This window comes from Muscardinus avellanarius (assembly GCF_963383645.1).
Source record: "Muscardinus avellanarius genome assembly, chromosome: 11".
In the NCBI taxonomy this organism is placed as follows: Eukaryota; Metazoa; Chordata; class Mammalia; order Rodentia; family Gliridae; genus Muscardinus; species Muscardinus avellanarius.
The window spans coordinates 75256946-75271548 of record NC_137797.1 but is presented as its reverse complement, the minus strand read 5'-3'; the positions used below and the strand labels follow the sequence as shown (position 1 = coordinate 75271548).

Genomic DNA, 14603 nt, shown 5'->3' with positions numbered 1-14603 from the left:
GCAAGCAGGAGTAGCAACTATGATATCAGACAAGTTAGACTTCAAACCCAAACTTATTAGAAGAGACAAAGGTCACATTTTACTGGTAAAAGGAATAGTCCAGCAAGAGGAAATAATAATAATCAACATCTATGCCCCAAACATAGGTGTAGCTACTTTCGTAAATCAAACTCTTTGTGACATGAAGTCGCACATAAATCCCAATACAATAATACTGGGAGACTTCAACACACTTCCTACAACATTAGACCAATCTTCCAGACAAAAGGTCAGTAAAGATGCCTCAGAACTAAAGAACACCATTAATCAAATGGACCTGTTGGACACATTAGAATATTTCACCCAACTACAGCGGAGTTAACATTTTTCTCAGCCGCTCGTGGAACCTTCTCAAAAATAGATCACATCCTGGGACACAAAATGAGCACTAGCAAATTTAAAAAATGTTACATACTTCCCTGTGTCATTTCAGACCATAATGGAATGAAACTAGAAATCAACTATAAGAAGACCCAGAGAAACAACATAAACATGTGGAGACTGAACACCACACTTCTGAATGAAGAATGGGTCATAGAAGATGTAAGAGGTGAATTAAAAAAATTTCTCAAAACAAATGAAAATAAAGATACAACATATCAAAACCTCTGGGACACTTTGAAGGCAGTATTAAGAGGAAAATTTATAGCACTGAGTGCTCACATAAGAAAAACAAAATCTTCAAATAAATAACCTAATGACACACATCAAAGCCCTTAAAAAGCAAGAACAATCGAACCCCAAAGCAAGTAGAAGACAGGAAATTGTTAAAATTAAAGCAGAAATTAATTAAATAGAGAATTTAAAAACAATACAAAAAAATCAACAAAACCAAAAGCTGGTTTCTTGAAAAAATTAACAAGATAGATAAATTACTAGCCAAGCTAACTAAAAATGAGAAAATCAACCCAAATTATGAAGATAAGGGAAGAAAAAAGAGACATTACTACTGACAGTGTAGAAATCCAGAGGATTATCAGAAACTACTTTGAAAAACTATACTCCAATGAAATGGAAAACCTGGAGGAAACTGACAACTTCCTAGATAAATACAACCTTCCTAAACTGAGTCAAAAAGAACACTTAAACCAACCAATAACAACCAGAGATTGAAACAGCAATAAACAGCTTACCATCAAAGAAAAGCCCAAGACCAGATTGTTTTCCAAGTGAATTCTATAAAACCTTAAAGAAGAGCTAACCCCAATACTCCTCAACGTATTTTGTGAAATAGAAAAAAGTGAGACTCTCCCAAGTACATTCTATGAAACCACATCACACTAATACCCAAACTGAATAAAGACAGTTCAAGGAAGGAAAACTACAGGCCTATATCTCTGATGAACCTAGATGCAAAACTATTAAACAAAATACTAGCAACATGCATTCGAAACCACATAAAGAAAATCATAAGCCATAACCAGGTAGAGTTCATCCCAGGGATGCAAGGCTGGTTCAACATACGAAAATCAATCCATGTAATTCATCATATAAACAGAGTCAAAGACAAAAATCACATGATCAGGTCAATAGACACTGATAAAGCATTTGATAAAATCCAATATCCATTTATGATAAAAACACTGCAGAGTATTGGAATAGAAGGAACATATCTCAACATAATAAATCCAATCTACAATAAGCCCACCACCAGCATCATATTAAATGGGGAAAAACTTGAAGAATTCCCCCTAAAAACTGGAATGAGATAAGGATGTCCATTATCACTTCTCTTCAATATAGTACTAGAGACTCTAGCCAGAGCAATAAGGCAAGAAAAGGAAATCAAAGGAGTACAATAGGAAAAGAAGAACTCAAACTTTCACTATTTGCAGATGACATGATACTATATTTAGAAAACCCAACAAACTCAACCAAAAGGCTTATAGAACTGATCAACAAATTCAGCAAAGTATCTGGATACAAAATCAGTCTTAAAAAATCAGAATATTCCTGTACACCAACCATAAATCCACTGAAAAAGAAATTCAGAAAACACTTCCACTCAGGATCGCCCACAAAAAAAATAAAATACTTAGGAATAAACCTAACCAAGGAGGCCAAAAGATCTCTACAAAGAAAATTATAAAACATCGAAAAAAGAAATCAAAGGTCTTATAAGATGGAAAGATCTTCCATGTTCATGGATTGGCAGAATAAATATCATTAAAATGGCCAGCCCCCCCAAAAGTGATCTACAGATTCAACACAATGCCCATTAAACTACCAAGATCATTCCTCACATTCATAAAAATCAGTCCTTAAATTTATTTGGACTAACAAAAAGCCAAGAACAGCCAAAGTAGTTCTCAGCAACAAAAACCAGGAAGGAGGAATCACAAAACCTGACTTTAAACTATACTACAAAGCCATTGTAATAAAAATAGCATGGTACTCGCACAAAAACAGATACATAGACCAATGGAGCAGAATAGAAGGCCCAGAAACAAGTCCACACACTTACAGCCAATTGACTTTTGACAAAGGGGTCAAAAACATACACTGGAAAAGAGATAGCCTGTTCAATAAATGGTGTTGGCAAAACTAGTTAACCATATGCAGAAAACTGGAAATTAATCCCACTTTCTCACCCTGCACAAGAGTCAATTCAAGATGGATCAAAGACTTGGAAATTAAATCAGAGACCTTAAAGCTCCTTGAAGAGGGCAAAGGTCCAAAACTGCAACACATAGGCACAGATAAACACTTTCTCAACAAGACCCCAAAGGCACAACAAATTAAAAGGCGAATCAATACATGGGATTGCATGAAACTGAAGAGCTGTTCAGCAAAGGAAACTGTCAAGAACCTCAACCGAGAGCCAACAGAATGGGAGAAGATTTTTGACACCTATCCCTCCGATACAGGACTAATATCTCGAATATACAGAGAACTCATGAAACTCAAAACTAAAAAAAAAAAATCATCCAATAACAAAAAGGGCAAGTGAACTAAATAGTCACTTCACGAAAGAAGAAATTCAAATGGCCAATAAATGCATGAAGAAATGCTCAACATCATTGGCTATCAGAGAGATCCAAATCAAAACTAATTTGAGATTTCACCTAACTCCAACTAGAATGACAATCATTCAAAACACAAACAACAACAAATGCTGACGAGGATGTGGAGAATTGGGAATTCTAAAACATTGTTGGTGGGATTGCAAATTAGTGCAACCACAGTATGGAGAATCCTCAGAAGAATGGGAACAAATCTACCATTTGATCCATCAATACCATTTCTGGGTATCTCCCCAAAAGAAAGGAAACCAAACTACCAAACTAATGCATGTGTATCTATGTTCATAGCTGCACAATTCACCATAGCCAAACTATGGAACCAGCCAAGATGTCCATCAACAGATGAATGGATTACAAAACTGTGGGATATGTACACAGTCAAATTTTACTCAGCCATTAAAAAAAACTCAATTACATCATTTTCAGGGAAATGGATGGAACTGGAGGACATTATGCTAAGTGAAATTAGTCAGTCACAAAAAATAAGAAATCAGATGCTTTCCCTAATATGTGAAAGCTAAGGAGAAATGGGTCATAGGAGGAACTCTACATGAAAAAGGAAATTCTATAGAGGAGCAAACAAGACAACCTAAATGAGGGGATGGGAGGGGGGAAGAAGGAAATTCTCTAAAACACACAACCTACTTAAACATATCATAGTCAACCACTAAGGCAAGCAAGGGAAGGAGGGATGGGGAGGGAATGCGGTGGGAATTGGGTAGGGGTTAAATCAGTGATGTGTACATGTAAGTACACACAAGTTTTTTACTCCAATATGATGTATGAATATAATGCACCAATAAAAATTAAAAAAAGAAAGTAGAATGCCTCTGGGTTTAATCCCCAGTACAACAACAACAACAACAACAATAATAATAACAACAACAACAACAAGAATAAAATGTATACCTACATACAAATATATAGATCACAAAGTAAACCAAGTATACAAATTTTTTTTTTTTAATTTTTATTTTTTTGGTGGTTACTGGGGTTCCTGGAAGCCCTTCTACCTCCGGGCTACACTCCCAGACCTATTTTATATTTTTGAAACAGGGTCTCTTAACGCCAACGCGGCTGGCTTCGAACCTGCGCGATCCTCCTGTCTCTGCCTCCCAAGCGTGGGGATTACAAGCGTGCGCCATCACGCCCAGTGAGTGTACAAAATTTAACCGATTAAACCTTTAGTTGTTAGCAGAGAAAAAATGTTTTTTGGGCTTTTTGGGGTTTGTTTGTTTGTTTTGGTGGTACTGGGGTTGGAACCCAGGGGCCTTCTACCTCCAGGCTACACTCCCAGACGTATTTTATATTTTATTTGGAAACAGGGTCTTTTAAATCAGCCAAGGCTGGCTTCGAATGTGCATGATCCTCCTGTCTCAGCCTCCCAAGCGCGGGGATTACAAGGATGTGCCACCACGCCTGGCTTAATAAATATGTATTCTTATTTCATTAATTAAAGCTCCTGCAAACATACAGAGAGATTTACCAGTCATATTAACTCAGCAAAGGTCAAAATTTTTTTTTACCCAAAATATATTTTCATCTATCCTAGTCCTTTCTTGTCAAAGACTAGTTTAGAAGCAGGTGTGGTGGTTCATACCTGTAATCTCAGTACTTTGGAGGCTGAGGAGATCACATATTTGAAGCCACCCTCAGCACTTTAGTGAGGCTCTTAGCATTTGTTTCAAAGCAAAAATAAAATAAGGCTGGAGGTATAGCTCAGAGGTAGAACACTCCTGAGTTCTATCCCCAGTAAAACATTATACACTCATATGTGCAGACTAATTTAGGTTTTAGTCTAAATTAAATTTCTATGTATATTATGAATTCAATTGGTATATCTTTTCTTCCCTTCTCCCAGAATGTCAGTATACCATCAGTTGATCAGTTCTCCTTTCCACACTATTAAGGAAAAAATAAGTAAAACACAGAACTTCAAAATTCGCAATTATGTATATTGCAATTAATTCCAATATACTCAGAGGTACTGAACAATTTTAATACAGCTACTGTTAAAAGTATTTTTAAGCTACATCTATTTTTATTTTTACTAATTTTTAAACAATGACTCAGAAAAACAAACCATATTTTAACAATTTTTAACAATGGGGCTTATAATGAATTAATATTTCCTTTGAAGTATTTGGCCAGAAAGGTACCAAAAGTCCAAAATGCCCTGTTTTCTTAACCAGTTTTATGCTATGAAGAATCTCAGTAAAAGCTCTAACTCAAACTGTAATATTAGTTGATACTGAATTAAAAACAGGAATTAGAAAATGCAATTCTTAAATTTACACCTACTTCTTAAGCTATGAGATCTTGGCCAAGTTACAGAACATAACATCTAAGATTCCTCAGCTGCAAAATGGAAAGTAAATATTACATCTGTTCTGGTTATTCCACAAGGCTGATATAAAGAAGAAATCAGCCGGGCATGGTGGCACATGCTTGTAATCCCAGCATTCAGGAGGGTGAGACTGGAGGACTTCTGTTTGTGGCCAGCCTTAACTACTTAGTAAGTTCCTTTGCAACTCAGTGAGACACTGTTTCAAAATAAAGAATAAAAAATAAGTCCAGGATGTAGCTCAGTGGTAGAATGCCCCTGGGTTCCATTCTCAGTACTGGGGGAGAAAGAAAAGAAAGAAAGAAAGAAAGAAAGAAAGAAAGAAAGAAAGAAAGAAAGAAAGAAAGAAAGAAAGAAAGAAAGGAAGGAAGGAAGGAAGGAAGGAAGGAAGGAAGGAAGGAAGGAAGGAAGGAAGGAAGGAAATCAAATGACCTATGTGAAAATTATTTGAAAATTATAAAACAAAAAGCAGACAGAGGTATTATTAGAAGTAAACAGATATTATAAAATGAGTCAGAAAAAATATTTGAATCTGTTCTTCCTTGTAAGGTTAAGTTTATTTTTTAAAGGTATGAATTTAAAATTCTTTAAAGTTAAAAAAAAAGAAAATTAAAAGGAAATATACTAAGAATTTTAGTTATATAGAAAAACATTTTATTGTGAAATAAATTATGAAAGGCAGTACCAATACTTTAGGTGAAATGAAATCATGCTAGGGAATTAAATACTGTAATGTATCAACCATGGTTAATAGTTATTCTCAGCCTTACCTCTGCCCATTTAAGAATACAGGTGATACAGAAGACATGATTACAACTTTCTGGAAAACCAACTTCCTTATTTAATAGGCAATTAAGACATATTGGACATCTATCTGTTTCACTATATAACAGATCACTCGTAGCAGTACTCTTTCTGTTTTCTCCACCTGTAAAACAAAACCACATGTGTTTTTATATCCTCTAGAACCAAATGACTTAGGTTTATGGCAATATGGTGGACTAGATATTCTAAGGGCCCTCCTACTACAAATCAGTGGGATCTTAAATAACAAACATAGCCCCAACATTCATATTAACATATGTAAATATGTACCGAGTTTAGCTAGTAATTGAACCCAGCACCTAACATATTCTACCAATGAACTACACCCTAGCCAACTTTCTTAATGAGAAAGTTAAGAATAACGTTGATTTAAAAATAAATAGTATTCAATGGTTCAAAACCTATAAAAAGACTATAGTGACATATCTCCCACTCAACCCAACATTTAGCTTAATTTTTTTGTGTTCTTCCAAATTTTTTATTTTATTTGATATTATTTATTTGTGTGTGTGTGTGTGTGTGTGTGTGTGTGTGTGTGTGTGTGTCGCACTGGTGATACAACCCAGGGGCATTTAACCTTCGAACTACACCCCAGTCCTATTTTTATTCTTTATTTTGAAACAGGGTCTCACTGAGTTTGTCAAGAGCCTCACTAAGTAGATGAGGCTGAGAACTACGATCCTCCTGTCTCAGCCTCCCGAATGCTGTGATTACAAGGGTGCACCACCACATCTGGCTTCCAAAGATTTTTTTTTAATACACAGAAAAGCAAATTTTAATACATGTTCTTCCATATTTCCTTTTTCACACAAATGCTGCAAAACTATATACATTAGGCTGTTTTTTCTTTTTAAATTACTAATGAGTTGGGTGTAGTGGCACAGGTTTGTTATGCCTGTACTTAAGAAGCACATTAGGAGGGCAGCATCAGCAAATAGACTCTCATTAACCTAGCAAGACCCTGTTTCAAAATAAAAATAAAACAGAGCCAGGAAGTGCAATTCCCAGTGCTACAGAAGACACACACACACACACACACACACACACACACACACACACACACACAGAAAAGAGCTAAAATCAAAAGTTCTAAAAGAAAAAAACTATCAATTCATAATTTACAGAGTAAAACTATATTTGAATAGTTCTAAAGAAGATAAAAGAGTCAAAACTTAAGAGTCTATCGCCAACAGACCTCCACTAAAAACCTAAGATTCTTTTCAAGAAAAAAAGGAAAATTCAAGCAAACATTGTATAAAAATCTAATTTGTGGTGTTTGAAATAGAAAAGCAAAGTAATAGATAACTTTAACTTACAAATCAAGACTAAGATAATAAAAATGTTCCAAGGTTATTTTTCTGCTAACAATAAAGACTAAATTTACTTTAGAAGCAGAAGAAAGTGTTAACAAGTAAAAAGTAAAATAAAAAGATGAGAACAAAACTCTTAAACCAGGAGAGAGCAAAACTTTAAGAAAAACAGTTCAATAAACAAAAAAAACTAATTAATATTAAAACATGAGAGGCTGTTGGATTTGTGGGCTATTACCCACTTCCAGTTCATCTAAATTATCTTGGTAGATTACCCACTGCAAGGAAATGATTGGCTAACATCTAGGTGGGAAAAAATTCTCATTTTCTTGGCAAGTATACTTTGCATTGGAATACTCTTTTTTCATTGTTGTAATGGGCTAATATCTTGCATGTTTTATTTTCCAAAACATCAAAGGGTGATGGTTCTACAGCCAACAAAAAAAAATCTGACCTCCCTATGTCTCCTTTAGGTTAGTCAGAATGAGATTTTTTAAATCTGGAAAAGCTCACAATCTCTAACCCTACCCTATACGATATGTCCCGTCATAGGCTGAAATCTCAATGAGCCCAAACCCTTAATCACAATGGCCCCTCTCCTCACCTGAGATTCCTAAACTGCTTAGTAAACAAAGGGTCCAAGAGGAGGACAAAAGTCAGATACTAATCACCCACCACCCACAGATGCAGGGGAACCACAAGATTAAGAGGAAGTACAGACCTCCAATGTGTGACCCCACCCAACCCCTCATGGGAGTTCTATAATTCTATAAAAGAACTAAAACAGCTGTAAAGGGGCTGGGTGTGGTGGTGCACACTTGTAATCCCAGCATTTGGGAGGCTGAGACAGGAGGATCCTGGTTCCAAGACAGCCTCAGTTACTTAGTGAGGCCCTTTGCAACTCAGTAAAATTCAGTTTCAAAATAAAGAACAAAAAAGAGGGATGCTCTTCCCTTCCTCCTTTGCGATGGCCTGCCTTCTCCCTCAAATCCTTCACTTTCCTGAATAAAACCTCTTGTCTTTTTCTCTGGAAAAAAGAGAAGAAAAAGAGAGAGAGAGAGAGAAAGAGAGGGAGAGAGGGAGGGAGGGAGGAAAAGAAATGTGTGTACCTCATAGTTGATTTCAAACTTTAAGAACAAAAGTAAAAATAAAAAACTCCTTGTGTATTTTGACATGTATACAAATGAACTTTTTAAAAACACTAAGTTTTGCTTTCAACGGATAGGTTTTATAAAAATGAAAAGTTACCTTCCCTATCTTCATGCTCCTGATCTCCCACATTTAGGGTGCATATAGTTTTCTTCTTCATTTTTCCTTGTGAAAGGGTTTCCTATAAGACAAATTATAATAGAAAATGTTTATATTTGCTTTCTCCCAATAATACCAATTCTGAACTGTTACAGTGAAATATGTTCCCTATGTATGGGGAGAAATAATTCCCCCAGCACAACCACACAAACAGAAAAAGCGCAGGTTCTTGTCCTGAGCTAAGGATAAGTATACATAGCTCGGACACTTGCTGACGATTTAAAGAAGTTTATTAAAGAGAGAAATACAGAAGACAGTTAAAACCCCATGCCATTCAGACGGCACAAGGGGGACGATTCAAGTGAATTCACCAAAAGACCCCTGCATGCTGAGTGTTCTTATCCCGACCAAGTCTGCTACAGGTCCTTTGATATGTGGATACGTTGCTCTATCTCTAGCCCAGTTTTCTGCTGTCTCCATCCCAGCCAGACCCGCCCCTCAGAAGCAAGGGGGGGGGGGGCCTGACTCGGGGCACAGACCTCCATGTCTTTTGTTACCCTCCCAAGATGTGTTAAGTCCCCCCCCCCCTGCAATCTGGGATTTCCTCCCATCCTTGAGGCAGTTTGTCTCTCTTTAGAAATGTAAAGAGGCCCCTTTCCTGGCTCCTGGCTTTCTTTACTACAAACGATATTTTCAAAATTGGAAATCTTTCCCAACACTGGTACATTAATAGCTTTTGAAACCTCTTCCCAATACTAGTACAGAAAAGATGTTTTGGGGGAAGATTATAAGTTAATTGTTGAGAAACTTAAGTCATTCAGGGAGCAATATAGTATGGGAAAACAAAACAGTACTTAGCTAAGCCAATAAGACAAGAAGAGGAAGTGAAATATATATGTGTGTGTATGTCTGTGTGTGCGCGTGTGTGTATATATATATGTATGTATGTACTGAGGGGGGATGGGCACGGGAAACTAAAACCATCTGAGTGATCACAATGAAGGGCAATAAAAGAAACACAGCAATATAAATTAAGTAGGGCTAGATTATAGGTAGATCTCTAATGACTGAGAAGCTTAAACTCAATTATATTGATCCCTCTGAAGAAAAGTAGCATGATAAAATTGATATATAGCTGCAGAAATAACTCAATGGCATAGCATGTACCTAGCATGTGCAAGACACTGAGTTCAATGCCCAACATCACAAAAAAAGTAAATTAATTGACTGATTTTTATTTATTTGTTTATTGCAATACTAGGGATGAAACCCAGGGGCATTCTACCTCTCAGCTATACCCCCAGACCTATTTTTTATTCTTTATCTTTGAAACAGGGTCTCACTGAGTTGCAAGGGCCTCACTAAGTAGCTGAGGCTGTCTGAGAACCAAGATCCTCCTGTCTCAGCCTCCCAAATGCTTATTTTTTAATAGACTGATATCCCCTAGGTTCAATCCCCAGTACAAAAAAGAAACAAAACAAGAAAAACTATGAACAAAACTGATACATACATTAATACCTAAAAAAGCACTGATTTAAACAATTTCCCAACTTAGTTGGTTTAGAGTCGTATTATATTTTAAAATCTATCCATACTCAAATACAATTTTTACTTGGGGAAATCCATGCCATACTATCCAATCCATTATTCTAAATATTGGTAATACAAATATTTAGTTGAAGTTAATTCAATGTGATAAAATGTCAGTTTGAAAACTAACACAATACTTTAAAACCCTAAGAAATATTCAGAAGATACATGTCTCTTTATAAAGCTCAATAATTTGTTCAATTTTATAATCTAATCTATGCTATCTTCCTCCTTCAAAAAGAGTATTCACAAACTAGGCATGGTGGTACATTCCTCTAATCCCAGTACCAGGGAGCTGAGACAGGAGGATCACAGATTCAAGGACAGCCTCAGCAAGTAGTGAGAGTCTCATTAACATAAAGAGTTCCTGTTTCATAATAAAAATAAAATAAAGGCTGGGGATGTAGCTTGGGAGATAGAATGTACCAGGGTTCTATCCACCATGCCACACATACACACAAAAAACCAACAACAACAACAACATAATAATAATAATAATAACAATAATAATAATAAATAATAATAATAATAATATTCACCCAGGTGTGGTGGCACATGCCTGTAATCCTAATACCTGAAAGGCTGAGACAGAGGATTGCAGGTTTATGGACAGCCTCAGCAACTTAATGAAGTCCTCTCAACTTAGCAGAGTCTATTTTAAAATAAAAAGTAAGCTGGGCATGGTGGCGCATGCTTGTAATCCCAACATTCTGGAGGCTGAGACCGAGGATTGCGGTTCGCGGACAGCCTCAACTACTTAGTGAGGCCCTCTGAAACGCAGTGAGACCCGGTTTCAAAATAAAAGAATAAAAAATAGGGCAGGAGGTGTAGCTCATAGGTCAAATGCCCCTGGGTTCCAACCCCAGACTCGCAAAAAAAAAAAAAGAAAAAAAAAGTAAAATAGGTCTGGGGGTATAGCTTAGAGGTAGAACCCCCTAGGATCACTCCCTAAGACCATACCCCCACACACACACATAGAATAGTATTCAGCATATAGGAGGCTGAGACAGGACTGCAGGTTTGAGGCCTATCTGAGGAATTTATGAAGACCCTTAACACTTTAGTAAGACCCTGTTTAAAAAAAAAAAAAAAGGACTGGGGGTGTGGTTCAGAGGTAGAAGAATACCCCTGAATTCAACCCCACGACTAAAAAAAAAAGTATTCAAGCTGGGTGTAGTGGCACATATGCTTCTAATCCCTGTACTTGGGAGGCTGACACAGGAAGATGGAAGGTTCGAAGCCAGCCTCAGCAACTTAATGAGATCCTGTTTCAAATTTTTCAAAAAGGGCTGATAGTATAGCTTAGTAGTAGAATGTCCCTGGGTTCAACTCCCAGTTCCAAAGGGGAAAAACGGGACTAGTATTTATATTTATGTATAAATTATAATTTATAATTCCCAATGAATACTGTCTTCTCTATTTTAAGTTTCATACAATTAAGCACACATATAACAATTTATCATAGAAAAATTCAGAGATGATGTCAATAACATTATAGACTACCTTTCTAATATTAAAACTGCTTTAAACCAGGCTGTGGTCACACACACCTGTAATCCCAGTACTTGGGAGGCTGAGAGAAGAGAATAGCGGGTTCAAAGCCAACGTGGCAATTTAGAGAGGCCCTCTGCAACTTATTGAGAACATGTTTCAAAATTAAAAAAATAAAGTAGGGTTGGGGTGTAGCGCAGAAGTAGAAGGTCCCTGGGTTCAATCCACATTACTATGGGGGACAAAAACTGCTTTAAAAACTGCTTAAGTGATCTAAATATTTAGAAGTTGTATGTTTCTTCCTAAATATATTTCCATATTCTTTTTAAACCTAAAACTGATTTAGCCATATTACCAATTTATTCCTTTAAACTGATAGGATCTTAGTATTTTGAGAGAGAAAAAGGGAGAAAGAGAAGAAAGGAAAGAGAGGAGAGAGGAAGAAACAATTTTTTCTGTGTGTGGTACTGGAGATTAAACCTAGGGGGGCATTTTACCTCCAAACTACACCTCCAGCCCTATTTTTATTCTTTATTTTGAAACAGGAGGGCTTAAGAACCTAAGGCTGGGCTGGGTGTGGCACGCTTGTAATCCCAACATTCAAGAGGCAGAGATAGGAGGATCTCAGTTCTCTGACAGCCTCAGCAACTTAGCAAGGCCCTTTGCAACTAACTCAGTGAGATCCTATTTCAAAAAAATGTTTTAAAGGGGTAAGGGGTGTATCGGAGGTAGAATGCCCCTGGGTTCCATCCCCAGTGCGGCAAAAAAAAAAAAAAAAAAAAGCTGAGGCTGACCAAGAACCTGCAACATTCTTCTCTCAGCCTCCTATTACTTGGGAGGCTGAGAAGTTATAAGTGTGCACCACCACACCCAGTGTGCGATTTTTTTTTTTAAACTGAGGACCAAATCCAAGGACCGAACCAAGTGTACTCTATTGTATATGTCCTAAAAAAGACACTATTCATTGTAAAACAAAACTTATATATGAATATAACTACCACTCTTTAAGGAGAAAAGATGAAAATAGTGCTTTGCCATTAAGCAATATCCTGCCTTTATTTGGAGAAAGAGGATCTCACTAAATTGCCCAGGCTGGCCTCAAATTTGAAATCCTCCTGCCTCAACATGCAGAGTAGCTAAGGATTAGTCCAGAGCAGTAGGGATTAAAGATGTACACCACCATGCCTGGCCCAGTAGGCTTTTTAATTTTTTCCCACAAGTTTTAGTTCAACAACTTAGAACCTTATCAGTTGTTCATGCTTAATCTGCCTAGGTTTGTTTTCTACCCAAGAATCCAGGCTTTTGAACACCAACTTTGAATTTTCAGGAATAGAGGAATACCACACGAAGGAATGGTCCTAATAAAGGACCTAAGAGATAAGCTATGGGTGGCAGAATATTGTTCCTTATAGTTATCTGAAGAATTAGAAGAACCTCAATTTTGGATTATTAACTATTTAGGGCACTTTGACCACAAGTCATATTCTATCTACACTAATACTTCTATTACCAAGTTCTATAAGCTAATTTTAAGTCAAAAGAATTTTCTTTTTTTTTTTTTTTTTTTTTTTTGCGGGTCTGGGGATGGAACCCAGGGGCATTCGACCTCCGAGCTACACCCCCTGCCCTATTTTTTATTCTTTATTTTGAAACAGGGTCTCACTGAGTTTGCAGAAGGCCTCACTAAGTAGCTGAAGCTGTCCGTGAACCACGATCCTCCGGGTCTCAGCCTCCAGAATGCTGGGATTACAAGCATGCGCCACCACGCCCGGCTTTTAAAATAATTTTCCTGATGGTCCTAAATTTACATTATCATTTCAAAAAAGTCATTCACTCAAGATATTTAGTAAACTATTTTTCTGATCATTTTAATTTATAAATTTCAATCTTTAATGTCTTTGACCTGGCTTTACATTCCCAAGCTAAAATTTCTCTTTATTCAGTTACCCCTAATATAATGACCTAAAATGTGCTTTTATCTAATTCCTGTTCTTTTCCATTTCACAATATATTATATAGTGTTTCTGTTATGTACTAGAATAACTCAAATTTGTCCACATAACAGTTTGGAAAGAATGGCCTGATTGATAAATCTCACAAAAGTGTCCATTACACTTGCTACCATTCCTTCCTTCTCTTCATTTTTTTTTCTTCCAAAGTCTGTTTCCTTCCATCTATTACAAACAGAACACCTTTCTTTTCCAGTTCATTTCAAAACTCACTCTCCTTGTTTCTTTCTACTGTCCTTCAAGCAAGCCCATGACATATAAAGGAAATTACATTCTGGTAAATACTACAAAATATCCCAACTCCACCACTATGCAATAAATGGCTTTTATCATAATCATTACTATTACTGCTAGAAAGAAAAGAGAAGTATTGGAAAAAGGCAATAAAATTGTGGCTTTCCTGTTCTGTTCCCTGTTTTTCCCTTAAGTGAAAGACAAAGGCAAAGGACTGAAAAAAAGTTAAAACATTTCTGGACAACAACTAAATTGACCAAGTCTCCTACAAATATTTTATCAAAAGGACAGAATTAGATTCTTGTGGTAAAAAAGAAAAAAAGAAGGATATAAATAGTCACAAATAGTCAGGTGTGATGGCGCACGTTTGTAATCCCAGTATTTGGGAGGGTGAGACAGGAGGATCACAGGTTCATGGCCAGCCTCAGCTACTTAAGACCCTGTTTCAAAAATAAAGGAAAAAAATAGAGCTGGGGGTGTAGCTCATAGG

At 36.6% G+C, this 14603-nt stretch overlaps 1 protein-coding gene across 1 annotated transcript in view; it reads right to left on the bottom strand.

The window, feature by feature from the left end:
• SCAF11 (SR-related CTD associated factor 11) overlaps positions 1-14603 on the bottom strand; it is a gene marked incomplete at its 3' end in the record, with an annotated part of 74693 nt that overhangs the window by 47609 nt on the left and 12481 nt on the right. Inside the window, exons 2-3 of the mRNA XM_080706085.1 lie at positions 8790-8871; positions 6177-6334 (exon numbers count right to left, since the gene is read on the bottom strand). Coding sequence (XP_080562211.1) covers positions 6177-6334; positions 8790-8850 — 219 coding nt within the window. The 5' untranslated portion in view covers positions 8851-8871. The remainder of the gene's footprint in view (positions 1-6176; positions 6335-8789; positions 8872-14603) is intronic.